General features: G+C 40.4%; 1 protein-coding gene across 2 annotated transcripts in view; it reads right to left on the bottom strand.

Moving 5' to 3' along the window:
• FAM135B (family with sequence similarity 135 member B) overlaps window positions 1–14,466 on the bottom strand; it is a 207,211-nt gene that overhangs the window by 79,471 nt on the left and 113,274 nt on the right. For both annotated transcript variants that reach the window (XM_064644211.1, XM_064644221.1), the window contains exons 4-5: window positions 9,600–9,739; window positions 973–1,043 (exon numbers count right to left, since the gene is read on the bottom strand). In XM_064644211.1, coding sequence (XP_064500281.1) covers window positions 973–1,043; window positions 9,600–9,739 — 211 coding nt within the window. The remainder of the gene's footprint in view (window positions 1–972; window positions 1,044–9,599; window positions 9,740–14,466) is intronic.

Raw genomic sequence — 14,466 nt, 5'->3', positions numbered from 1 at the left:
GTGTATGGTATATGGTTAGTCCCAAGCTTCCAGAAGATTTGCAGAATATTTTTTTTCTAAAAATCACTACTTTTGTTTATAGTAAATCAGAATAATCTTTAATATTATAACAGAAATTAAATGCATGTGTTGGAGCACAATTTCATAACTTTCAGTTATTTTTATTCCTGGTTATCATTTAATGTTTGGTTTTTTCTCTCTTCAAGACCCACCAGTACTGAAGGTCCAGTCTCACCTGCATGAGAGAAAAAAATTTCACTTTTTGTATCTTGAAGATAACAGAAACTTGTTCTTGAAATTTGTTTAAGTTCTATGTGGATATGAATAAAATCCCATTGGGACAGTCTCAGCATGAAACACACCTCAGATGATTTCCCTACACTACCAGCCCCTGCAAACCCTGCTCAAGTCATTGGCAGACTTTTCCCTGATTCAGTGAGGCTGAATAATATATGGGGTCACACTTCCTGCTATGTCTCAGGAAGGGATGTTACTCCCACTTCACCTAAGATTATGGGATCAAATGCAGTTAGATAAAATCAAATTCAATGGGAAGACTCCTTCCTCTTGAAAATATTGAGGCAGCTTTGGTTCTTAATAGGAGAAAAGAGTTTAGCATGTTTATACTTCTGTCTTCAGCCAGGAAATACTTCATTGCCTCCTGAGATAAGTGCATTCCTGAACCACAGCCCCTGCCCACCTGCAGGTCAATTTAACAGCAGCAGAGATAGAGCAACACTTACAACCTTTGAGAAAACTTACATTTAAAGGAGGAAAAATGTTGTTCCTTTAAAGGGGAGCATGAGAGACACTTTTCAAAGCAGAGAGAAGAAACAGAAAAACTTCAACACTGAGGCAAAGGGAAGACTTATCAAAGGTATCCCTTTTTACAAAGAACTCCCATTTTATCAAAGTAATTTCCCAATTGAACAGAGCCCCACATTACCAACTGAGCTTCAAAACAGCACTTACTGTTGTTCACTATCAGTAAAGTGTAGGTCCAGCTTGAGCTGAAAATCTGCCTCATTCAAAGCATCTTCCACCTACAAAAAGAGAAAGACAAGGTTACCTTTATAAATTGGCACCTTCAACATAGAAGGCAAAGGTGGGTGGGTTTGTCTGATAAGAGCAAAAATATGCAGCAACCCATCACAGAGGCAGAAAGAAGCAAATGTGACAGTGAGTCGAGGTAATTGCTGAAGGAGTCAGAGGGAACCAGAGCAGTTAGAGGTGTTATCTGCTCCTGGGTGCCCTGTCATGTCAAGAAAATCACTCCAGATAAGAGTAACCAGAGTGCACAAAGCTCTGCATTTGTTGGATCCTTGCTCTTTGCACACCAAGAGTCAGAGGAGCATTTCTGAGGCTGCTCTCCCTCATTGAGTGAATCTTCCTTTGAGTTGTCTTGTCAGGTGAATGACAGCAAGGACTGGTTTTTCTTGGATGAGAAATAGCCACGAATCCTTCTGTTTGCCTACCTGTAACTACTTCAAGGGACAAAGTTTACAGCTTAAAGATATCAGAAATAGCTCAAATAATTCTGGCAATTTCTGATCTCCTATCATTAACCTTTTACTTTTTTTCTTAACAAACTGAGGCTTTCCTGCCTCCTGGTAACCCTTTCTTGCCCTTCACAACGTCATGGAGGAAGTTTGCCATCGATCTTTGTCATGGTTTGAGATAGCCCCAAAATCCAATCCCTAGCTCCATTCCCCCTCCCACATCCCAACCTAATGTGAGATGGGTTTTTTCCAGACAAAACACACCAGACTCAAAGTGGGGGAAAGGGAATATATTACAATGACTGTACAAATAAATATAACATCACATTATACACACGATCACAAACTATCTTTACCATGACATATGTATTTACAGTGGATCAGATCTCTTCTCCCCTCCAAATAAAAGTCCAGGAGGGAAAGAAGGACAGATCCCTTCCAGTCTTTAAGCAGCAGCATCTTCTGAGGCAGCAGTCTGTCTGTCTTCTCCACATGCAGCAGCTGATAGCTGGCTTTCTGCCAGCACTCAACGAGGGAGGTATCAAACTCCCCCGGCCCCATCGCCTCAACCGAGGGGTCTTCCGTGGACTTCGTAACCCCAGACAAGGTCGTATCACCACGTCATATCATGAAGGCACGGGGGGGTCTTCGTGAAGGTCTGGTATCTCTTGCAGGGCCTCTGTGCCCTGCCTCTCAGGCTGCCACCGCGGCAGCAGTGCAAGGGGGGGAAGCCAAGGTCAACTCCCCCCGCATTCCATCTGGTCGTCCCGGTCCAGCACCCGGGATGCTCTGAGCTTCTCAGCTCCTCTCTCTCTCCGGTGCTGCTGTACTCCAAGGCTCCTCTAAAATAGAAGTCCATGTCCCTCTTCTCCAAGAGGGTCTCCAAGGGAGTTTTGGGGAATCTGGTATCAGTCTTACCCCAAACTCTGTCTCTCAGCTGCTGGCTCTCCTTCTCCCGGCTCTGTCTTCCAGGAGTCTCCTCTGCGGTGCTGCATGTTGCTTCTGCTGCTACTTCAGTTCAGGTCCTTATCAGTCCTGGCTCTCTGCCACCGTTTCTCTGGTGCTTGCCGGCTGCTGTCTGTGCCCATGGAGAAAAACATCTCCCGGCATAACTACAGGCACCTAGCCCAGCTTTATGCTGTTCCAGGTCCCTGCAGCCCCCCAGCCAGGGGCTGGGAGGGGGCCAGAGGCCCCAAGGGGCACAGAGCCCCTACCTCGTGGCTCACAACATGGCCACCTCTCCTCCAACAACCAAAACTACCACTCATCTCTTCCGGTCTGGTTGTTAGATGTTGACATTTCTGCAGGAGCGCCCATTGGACAGAATTTCAAAACTTCCAAGGGTTTCCACCCCTTGGGGTCTACCACTTTTCAGCCTCTGGGGAAAATCAAAGTCCAAACCACTACAATCTTCATCTAGAAATTTTTTCTTTCCAAAATTCAAAGGCTTTTGTTGTTTTTAAAGCTTCAATTAACAGAAGTTTAACTCTTCCCTTTGTTGCAGGGTCCTGAGCATGGCTATACATGGTAGGATTCTGCTTACCAAAAACCACTGAAGATACCATGTGTTACTCACTGGTACATTCATCTAACTCATTCAATAGGTCCCACCAGTAAAATTACCCTTCTTTTATTGTCAATAAAATAGTTTAATTGGATTTTTGGAAACAGTACTGGAGTTGACAGTTCATTACCTTCATCTGTAAAGAGCTACACTGGATAATACATTCCAGCTTGGCACAGTTAAAACAACTCTAATCAATGGAAATAAATAAATTAGAATGGAAAAAGGATTAAGCTGACCAGCACTTTCTCCTTCACTCTTTTGAATTGTCTTTTTTCCCCCAACAAAAGTAGAGTTAGTAGAATAAAAAAAAAAAAATCATTTCCATCAACTGAAATGGAAATATGAACCAAAAAACTGCACATTTTATAACAAAAGTATTCTTCCTCTGGGAATGTAAGCATCCTTTATTGTATGCCAGAATATAGTAGGAGATGCAGAGGAATGCAGGTGGAAAAGTGAAGTTATTGACTGGAGATATGGTATTATAAACACAACTTATTTTTACCCCGTTTTTGCCAAAAAAATGTGAGGTGAGACGTTTGGGTTCTGTCTTCTGTTACTGGAAAGCAATGAGCAGATGCACACAGTGAGCTGCTCCATCCTTAGGTACATGTTGGAGAAGGACAGCTGATTTCTGTTTGTGCCTGTCTCTTCCTACTAACAATAGACAAAGCCTAGAGAAATATCTTGGTCTAGATACACTTGCATGTTATATGGCTTAAATTAGGCAAAATTAATTGTACTCTTCAAAGCTGATCATCACACCAAAAATATACTGAAGGCATCATCAGAGGCATCTAGCCTGTCCTGACAGGAAGGATCCGTAAAATACATAACATGAACTCTGTTTAGCTGGGCTTTCCAAAGCTGAAACTGCATCTACAATGTGCCATTACCTGAATTGAGAGATTGAGAGTTAGGGATTGATTGTGCTTTGACAAAATTATCAAAGATGTAAAACATAATCCCTTCTGCAGTAATGTGGTATTTCTTCCAGCATGGCCACAGGCATGGAGATGTGAGGAGACGGTTCCCACTTCTATTTACTGAAAATCTGCTTTCTCTTTTGTAATTGTCTCAAAACACCTGGAAATGTGCCTTTCGTAGGAAAAAAAAAACAACTAAAAAAATAATTAAAAAAAAAGACTTTTTTCCTTTTTAATGACTTGTTGTCACTAAAAATCGCAGTTGCTGGCAGTTGCCAAGAAAATAATCATTACTGAAGCTACAGTCTGAATTTAAACTAGGAATTCAGTGTAGTGCTTCAGACAAAGCAAACCTCCTCCTCCAGCAAAGGGGATGAAATTTTGGGTCTGTGCCTAATACTACTGAGCACCTGCAACTGTCACTGAGATCTAAGACTGTGTTCAAAACAAGTTCAATAGCTGGTGACACTCACTCAAAACACCTTGAGGCAACGAACAGATGTCTGAGAGACTGAGAGATACTCATCACTGCATGGGGTCATGCAGTGAGCTGCATACATAGGGTATTTTTAATCCCAAAACTGTATTGGAATCAAACTGCTCAGAATACTGCAAAACCCCATAAAAAATCAATCACAGCTTTCACTACAGAAATGTTTTCCTTTTTATACTGGGGATGTAAATATTAAATGAAAATTGGACAGCTGCTCAAAAACTGGTCTCTTTACAAGAAAATATCATTAAAAGACTTATGCACAGGTTGAGATACAACAGAATTAGAGTAATCATGTGACATGTTACTATACAGCGTTGATATTTGCTGGACTTTCGGCTGGTTTGTTTTTTTTTTTTCACTTACTAGAGACATAGGTGCATAAGCTTCTTTACACAGGAAAACAACAAAATGGCCTTTCCATAGCTCATACAGAAGGGGAACTGAAATTTCTATAATTCCTTGGTCTCCTGTATGAAATAATATTGTCCTTAAATGAAATATTCATTTCTTATTTTAGCATTAATGGGACTATTATGGTTTTGTCCGTAGTTATCCTTTACAGACTGTACAATTTTCCAAAAGTTTGATAGACTATCTATTTTGTTTTTTCTCCTGAAAAAAGTTTCGAATTTTCACACCAAACTCCTTAAGAAATTAGCTTCAAAAACTTATCTGGAATATAATAAGCATTTGACTGGTTAGGCTAAGCAATGTCCTCCCAGATACTCTGTGAAGGGTCTTCAGTGTTTTTTTATACAGTTTCTTGACATTTAGTTGTGTTAATGATGAAAATCACAACTTTTGAAAGAGAAAATAAAGATCCATCCCTGGAAGTGTTCAAGGCCAGGTTGTATGGGGCCCTGAGCAACCTGGTCTAGTGGAAGCTGTCCCTGCTTGTGGCAGGGTGTTGTAAATGGATGGTCTTTCAAATCCTTTCCAACCCAAACCATTCTGTGCTTCTATGATCTGTGTTTGTAGGACTACATTCATACTAAACAACGAATATTTTTCTGTTCTGTAATGTTCCATACACCCAAATTTCCACCTTGGGCCTCATAGCTTGTGCAAAAACACTCTATATTCATCTGAGCACACATAATTTTCCAGAAGATGCTGCCAGAAAGTTCAGACTGTTTGCTGACTTCTGCCTCTCTTGCCAAAGGACTGTACTTACAGAGAAATGTGTTTTAATAAACACTGTTCAGAATCTGCAAAATAGAAAGTATTTTCATACTTTCATACATGAAAAGTAAAACTATTTTATACAATAAAAAGTGTACACAAAGCAAAGTACTCCAATTTCTGTTGAACTGGCCTGGAATCAAGTGCATCATTTCAGTTTTGCTTTCTAATTTTTCAGGTTTACATTTGCATCTTGGGCTTAGCTTTTAAGCTCTGTGATAATACTTATTACTGAAGCTTCCTGCATTCTTGTGATGTGCCTCCCTGATATTTAAACTTTTAGCCAGAGTGTCAGACTGAATGATCCAGATGTCCCAGCTCACTTAAATTTCCCTGGAAAGTACAAATCTAATACACTGTGATATCCTGGATTGCCTCCCGCTATCCTGTCCTCCCCCTGCTACTAAATTGTCCCTGAACAGGGCCAGCAAGCGAGGAGCCCAACAAGGTACCTGTTTCATTGCTTGATGAAAGAGGCAAAGCTTCTTCTCTAACAAGAATGAAAGCAAGAGCTTATGAAAATAAATTAGACTTCTTTGCAACAATAAAGGCTGCCTCAGCAATATTGTTTCCTGTGAATTCAAAAAGCTGCTTTATGCTGGGATAATATAGCAAAAGGCATCTAAAAAACCAGAGAGTTTTAAGGCACCATTTATAAGGTGAAAGGCGTGGTCAGTGCCGCTTCTTGGCAGATAATTGAGGTTTCTTCCATTCAGTGCCACACTAAAAAAAGATGTATTTATATATTTAAGCTTATCTAGGGTTATGCTAGAGGAGGGGGGGGGAAGAATGAAAAAAAAACAGTAGCAAATAATCTAATCCACATTGGGTTTTGTCATTTAGGAGTGTTTTGTCTTAGCCTATCACAGCAAACTATCTCATCAGCAAAACTACCCAAGCATCAAGAGAAGAAAGCACATTGCTCCCTTATTATGACCATATGAACTCAATACTTCCATTACCCAGACTAACTCTTTTGTCTACTTGTCATAACTTCCATTCACACTAAAACATTGAACAGAACTTTCACCCTCAACCAAGAAAACTCACCATAGCACACAACTGGCACAAAAAAGGATTCACATCTTTTGTGTTTTAAATAAATTAAGAATTATGAACAGAGATAATATTTAAAACACTTTAAAAATCTCTGGGTGTCTTGCCAACACCAGATTGCAAGGATTTCAGCTAACACAGGAGATTATGTGACAAAGGTGTAAAGCTGTCTCTGAATAGTTGTGGATATATTTGTCTTCTTCTGAGCATGGTGCCCAGTGGAGTGGCACACTTCTGTCTCTCCCACATTTATATCAGATTTGTAGAGTTGTGCAGGACAAGACATCAAAGCTGAAAAAAGAGGCCTGGGAGCATTAAACAGAGGTAAATTGTGCTACTCTACTCAATACACAAAAATTTTTACAGACCTCTATGTTTTGTATTTGATCCTTTAGAGTGTCTTCAGCAACTCATCTGGGACAACAGACCTGTTTATCCTCTTATTCTACATCTGTGAAAACCCAAAGCAACTTCATAATACAGAAAAATGGAGTTTGTGCAAAATCATTCTGTAAGTATAGAATTGGGCCTCTTGCCAAGGGGTCTCCTATGGAAAGTCAAGTGTCTGCATGGAGCACATCAAGAGTCAGAATGAGTTTTAGCTGTGAGGAGTCTTGCGGATTTTTATTTCTTTTGCATTTTGTGAGGTGCACAACTTTCCTGAATAATAATGCAAAAATCATCAGAAATCATTCGTGCTCAACACAATGGAAAGTGCTATAATTTGAAGGGAGAGATGTTTAATCAGAGATGTTCCACACACGCAGGATAAAATTAATGTTTGACTAAGCATGTTGGGACATTTTCCTAACAAATATTGATAAACTTGCATTTAGTAATTTTTCATACAAGCACAAACCAACAATTCTAGGGAGGAATAAATTGAAGACACTATCTTAAAAAAAAAATCAAACTAAAACCACAAAAAGAAAGTGGGAGAGAAAAGGAAGCATGTTAAGCTTAAATTAGGTTCTCAAGCTGTTTTAATTTTGATCTGTATATAACACATATATATGGGTTGAAATAGGACAAAAGAGAAATATTAAATCTCTTCATGATCAAATAGAAAGTTATACAAGGAAAGACAGGTGAGTGTCTCTGGCCCCACACCCAATACACAGCACATAATTCACACTGGCTGTGTAACTTATAGCACCTATTTTTGGTGATATGCTGACTTTGCAAAGATACTGATGTGTCTCTCATCATCATCACTTAGGGCACTTATAAATATCATGCACTTTCTGCCAGTCCTTGGGCTGGCAAAGCACAGCTATGACACTTTAAGGCAGACCTGAGTGCCATTCTACTATGACGCTTTCTCCCCTTGGTATTTAAGACTCCAGTTAAACAGTATTCTCCATGAACAAAGATTGCTCCTCTCTTGTAGCTCCTGACAAGGAGCCACTGGAAGACATTTTCATATCAGTAAGAGTAAGCCATAGGTGCTCTACAAGTTGGGTGGCTCAGATGCTGTACATCCCTTGTGTGGGTGCCACTGTTGGCTGACAGAGTAAATGGAAAATTGGGAGAAGGATCTCAGTGTGGACCTAATCTAGCTGAGGTGCAACAGAAAGCAAAGAGGTCGTACATGGAATATAAGGAAGGGTAAGCTCGGCAGCACTTCCACACACTCCTGCAATCAGGAGCACTAAGGAGAAAGGTCAGGAGACCTCTGAGTGGTGGAAATGGACTGGGCAGCTGTAGCAAAAACCAGTGACAAGAGAGAGGAGGAGAAGATAGTGATAATGGAAGAAGAATGCTGCATCCTGGCAAGATGCAGCAAATTCCCAGTTTTCTCAGGTGGGGTTGATCTACACAGCTATGTAAAGTGAGTGATCTAGTGCAAAAATTAATAAAATTATGGTTGAGACACTTGAGTTTCTGATATACTAATTTACCAGAGTACGTCAACATCTTATTGCACTGAAAAGCCAAAGTGTAGCCTACTCTTTATAACAGGCTCAATGCAGAAGGTTTATAATGTCAGCATTTACAAAAAATTCTACTGCCACCACCTGAGTCTCCTATAACGCTTCCATCAACGCTGCCTCTGTTCAATCCTAAACATCCACTGGTCAGATTATGTGACCATCCATCTGTTCAAGAACAACCAGCAGTCACAAGTATTGAGGCCATGTTAATGAGAACACAGCTGCGTTGGGCAGGGCACGTCTCCAGGATGAAGGACCACTCCCTCCCTAAGATCTTGCTTTATGGTGAACTTGCCACTGGCTGCCGCAAGAGAGGAGCCCCGAAGAAAAGATACAAGGACTCCCTGAAACAACATCTCAGTCTTGGCCATATTGATCAACATAATTGGTCTACTCTGGCCTCCAATCGGGAGGCCTGGAGACACACCATCTATAACGCTGCTGATGCTTTTGAGAAAGCACACAGGATCACCCTTGAGGAGAAAAGACAACACAGAAAGAATCGTGCCTTGCAGAATACACCACCTAAGGAGTCTTTCTGCTGTGCCTTTTGCAACCGGACATGCCTGTCTTGTATTGGCCTTTTTAGCCACCAACGTGCTTGCAACAAAGGTGGGTAGAGCCCTTCCCAAATCTTTGTTTGTGAAGCCCAGCCATGATGATGATAATGATTTACAAAAAACCAAATCACAACAGACATCCTCGTCAACACAGGTATTGATGGGTACAGGACAGTCAATCTCCTCCTAGGGCAGCTGATGGTATACCGGGCAGATAAATTGTGCCTTTACCTCCACCAGCTACACTGCTGAGACCTCTGGCAGCACATGGACCTCATGACAGCTTCTTAAATGGAGTTACCTTTGCAATGCCGACCTAAAGTTAGATTAGAGGAATCCCAGCCCTCCTGGTTTTCACATGCATCCCAAAACAACTCACCCTTTCGCCATCCAGAAGCAGGTGCACTCTGAAGTTCATTGATTCATTAAGAATGATCTCTTCATTTCTGTACAAAATCTGAAATATTCTGCTGTAAACGTTGTTTTCATGAACGCAGGCTGAGCAAAGGCTGGAATCACCTGCACAAAACACAGACAGATTCCTGGTGTGATTTCTGCAGGGAGATTACTTTTTCTCCTGTGATTTCACTTAAGGATTATCTACGTAGTATTCGTAATTAAACATAGCATTCTCAATAATTAATGATAGCAGGGCAGACTGTTATTGTGAGTTCCAGGTTCCCAAACATGATATTTAAAGAAAACTAATGTTAAACTGTAGGTAGGCTGAATTTCAAAATGAGAATAGCTGATCCTGTGACAGCACTTACCCTATTAACATTATTTCTAATAAAAGTTAAAGCTTTAAATGTATCCTAGAGAGATCTGCTACCCAGCACCATGAGGACTGTGAGAGTTCACCTGGGAAATTTCATCTTTTATCTGCAATGGGCATCTTTCAGAAGAGGGAGTGTTCTTAAGAGGGAGTTTTTGTGTCATCTCTGGTGCTCCCAGAAGTTACTACCTGGGAGTAGACCTTGAATGTAGATATTAGAAGTTCAGAGGGATCTTAAGTTAAAATACAGAAACATAAAAAAGTAACCATTTTTCTAAGATACCTGTGTAATCCTTCAAGCCCTTTACACATGTGAGAAATGCCAATTTGGTCCATAAAGCTGGGATAAAACTGAGGAACTCAAGAACCAAAACCCTAAGCTTCTCCACATCAAATTCAGCCAACAGCTTCATTTGTGTGATGTATCACATCATCACCAATGAACATCACAAAAACTGTGGGATTTATCCTCCCCAACTTTGAGGTGCCTCCAGTGTATGTATTTTGTTTTGGTTACAATCGAGCTTATGGAATTTAGGACATCATTAAAAAAAAAAAAGTGCCTGCTTTATAGTGAGGCAAATTTTTGCTTCAAGTCCACCATTTGTTGAGTAATCCCTCTTTCACTGAGAGAAAAACAGTGTGACTTGCTTAACTGTACAAACCCACATTGGAGGCAACAATATGTTCTACAGCGAATACCTTCCAGAGGAGCCTGTAATGACTGTGTGAGTTTTTAATGAACAACTGGGCACCAGAGTTAGGTACTTTCAAGTCGTGTCTTAGCTGTTAATCAGAATCCCCTGCTAATTCTACTTTCATAGCCTCAGAGCAACAACTTGCAGCAAAACTTACTCAGGGCTGGTTTTATCCCTTTCCAGCATTCAGTTCTGTAGGAGTCTGAGCTTTTGAAATATAGTCCTTCAGTAAATGGTATTTTGGAACTCTCCCAACGAGGTGTGCTTAAAACAGGTGTACCAGAACCAGTCATTCAGAAAGAGAGACATAAAAAAAGCCAGAAGGCACATGCTTTTTAGAAAGCATAGTTTTTCAGAAGGTACTTCTAAGAATTTGGAGTTCTGTAGAATTGTTTTGAGACCGCGAGCTGTGGTAAGACAAAAGTCCAGGTCAGAAAGTGTTAGGTTTGTCAAGAGTTTGTCAAGAGTTTCAAATCAGGACAGGTCTATTCTGCTCTGCCAAAGCTGCTTAGCTAAAGCTACTGAAGTTTTGCTTTTCAATGCAACAGTTGTACATAATTTGCAATCAGAGGTCAGTGAGTCAAGACTAAGGGAGAAGAAAAGATTTCCTGAGGTAAAGGTTGGTTGGGGGGAGTAAAAATAAAAGAACAGAATGGACTTCAAAGCAAAACAAACAAAAAAACAACAACAAATGTACTAAAGGTCCTGGTAGAAAAGTGAATGGGGGTTTGTCATTATAATAGTTAGTTTTGTGGTGCCAGTCTACTGGAACTGGAATAGCCTGGACAAAGAAATATCTTTAAAAAAAAAAACAATCATATGGGGCAGAGTTGATTAAAGGCCGATAAGACCAATAAGACCAATAAACTTGAGTTAATTAATTAGCAGAACCATAGTGCTGTCATCCAGACTACACTCAAATAATATTCCTATTACTGACTTTCACTAAGCACACCCAGGAACAGCCCAAGTGTTTCATCCAATTATTGCCTTCCCATCATCCATCCTGCACAAGTCATACATAAAACCAGGCAGCCTAGAAAAATATATATTTATTTTCATGTGCTACACCAGTTAGACTAAAATGTTTCAGCTTGATTAGCTCTTCAAAAGCATACAGTCATATTTATTTTAATTAAACCTCATGATATTAGAGACACTGCAAAAATCATATTAGAGGTATAATGCATTCTTGTTCCTAGCTGGCAGACAAAAGAAACTTTATGTTATTTGATTTGGATATTGATATACTGGTACTCTTCTAGAATGGAAAGTTTAATTTCATTTTCTTTTCAAACACACTCCTGCACAGACCACTCCTCATGTGTAATTACTTTAGGAGCTGGATTTGCAAGGTGGCATAAGGAGTCATTTCTCTTGTTGGAAAGGTCACAGTCAAAGACATGCTACAATGTTTGGGATTGTCTCAAATTCAGAGTGAATGTGATATTACAGGGCCAAAAATCTCTCAGTTTTAAGCAGAGACCTACCTTTGCAGAGATCTGCAAATCTACAGCAACAAGTGACTGATCATCCCCTAAATGCAATCTATCCCTGCCTGATTAAATGGCCACAACCAGCTTCTTCCTTTCCCAGATTATGGCATAAAGCTATAGTAGGGATTTCCTCAGAGGAGATCTTGGCAGTAGGAACACGACTAGTAATGCTGACAGCAATGCAGGCATCCTGCCTCTCCAGGCAAAGGGGAACAACAACATCCTCACAGCCCTTCGGGCTGCAGCACAACTGGTGTATTCTGTGCTTTAAGGAACAGACAGGGACCAGGCTGTATTGCTCTACCTGTGCTTCTTGCACTAACTAGAAGAGGTACCTGCACCAAGCATACTCTTTTTTACTCTAATCCATGAAAACATCATCATCCTGGTAACTTTTCCAAACTTTCCCTAGTTCCTGGGATATCTTCTGAAACTCATGTGTCTCTAAACTCCAGACTTGTCTGCTAACAGACAGTGGCAATAAACGTGGCATTTGTCACAGCTGTCATGTTCAGAGAGGGCTGCTGGCAGAAGACACAGCAGACATCCCCCTGGGTTCAGGAGACGTGGCAGATGTATCCCAGTGCTCACACAAACACCTTTGTCCTTTGGCACAAAGTACAGGATGGTGTGAGAGAGAAGCTTGGAACCACATCCCTTTCTGGCATAACCTGGGCTATGCAAACAGCTCTGAGCAATGCCTGCACTGCTCAGCAAGCACAGACAGTCCAAGGAACACAGACTGTCCAGTGTGTAGGAACTGCTGGGATCTCTCACTCTCTGGTGAGAGTTGGAAATAAGACTCTACTGACCTGCATTTAGCTCTTTATTCTACAGTTTCAAAATCTTGAGCTTTGGTGAACCCAAAAAGGAAAGTCTAATTTTGTGGTAATGAATTTTTGATCAGTAAATTTCCTTGTTAGGAGATTTATCTGCGACGTGCAGTATTCCTTAAGCCAGAAGGAAACTTGCTTTCCTGTCTCCCCTTCCTACATGTCTATTCCATTTACTGCATATTGTCTTTGTGTTGAACAGGTCTTCAATTTATCTAGAAAATGAAAGAGCTCTCAGACCCGTAAGAACTATAGCAAGCATGCAGAGGAGAGTTGTGTTCTACACACATTCAATTAAGAGAATGAGAAAAGCATGTTTATGCATCTCTTTCTTGCTGTTCTTTCCATGCCATCCCACCACCACTCCTAGAAATTCCTTTACAGACTATTGAGCAATAGCAGTTTTAAAAAGGAAGGGGAAAAAGGCTCTGTCAGTTATGGACATTTTCCTACATAGGCTGCCTGTAAAGTCAGTAAATATATTCTACTTTTCCACTGTTTTCATATACAATTTTCTAGGCTTCCTCAGATACGCTCTATTCTACCTAATCTTCCCATCTGGAAGTTTCTATAGATGGAGGTTTCTGAATATTATTGTAGCACATCATACAGAAATTACTCATCCCTTTAAAGATTCAGAGAGAGGCTATTAGATCCTGGAGGCCCCTGAAAACCTGTCCTCAGATAATCTTACAATAAAGGAACTGATAGATAGGTGATGTGTAAGTAAATTTGTTACTTTTTTCCAACCAATTTAGTGAGAATAAAGAGGATATTGTTCTGATGACCACTGTCAGGAGGAAGGCACTGCGGTGGATGGGGGTGGTGGATGTCTGTGGTAGGTATGCAAAAGCCCCTAAAGAATGAAAGTAGAATAGAATAGAATAGAATAGAATACAATACAATACAATACAATACAATACAATAGAAAATAGAATAAAGAATAGAATGAAATAGGACAGGATAGGATAGGATAGGATAGGATAGGATAGGATAGGATAGGATAGGATAGGATAGGATAGGATAGGATAGGATAGGATAGGATAGGATAGGATAGGATAGGATAGGATAGGATAGGATAGGAAAGTTTTGCACAATGCCTAAGAGCATGTGGGAATTGCAATAGGAGAGCAGAAAAAAGAAAACAATTCATGAGAAAATGTATTTTAACATCTTTAAGGAAAAGCACTAGAACTGGAAGGATAACCCCAGGAACCTTAGCCTTGTAGAGAGACATGTGATATTTGGTCAAACCCACTCAACCGTAGCTTTAATGTTGGCAGTAGGTATAATTTGATAAAGTTGATAATGAAATCAACTTTAATTGACTATTCTGCTATTTCTGTTTTGAAGGAGTGTGATATGCTGGAACAACTTGCCTTTCTACTTGAAGGCCCCACTGCTCCATAAACTGAAAGTGTTGCCCGGCCAGACAGGCATCATC

The sequence above is a fragment of the Pseudopipra pipra genome, chromosome 1 (assembly GCF_036250125.1).
Source record: "Pseudopipra pipra isolate bDixPip1 chromosome 1, bDixPip1.hap1, whole genome shotgun sequence".
Taxonomy (NCBI): Eukaryota; Metazoa; Chordata; class Aves; order Passeriformes; family Pipridae; genus Pseudopipra; species Pseudopipra pipra.
Note: the sequence above shows the minus strand (reverse complement) of the source record. Positions and strands in the feature narration are given on the sequence as shown.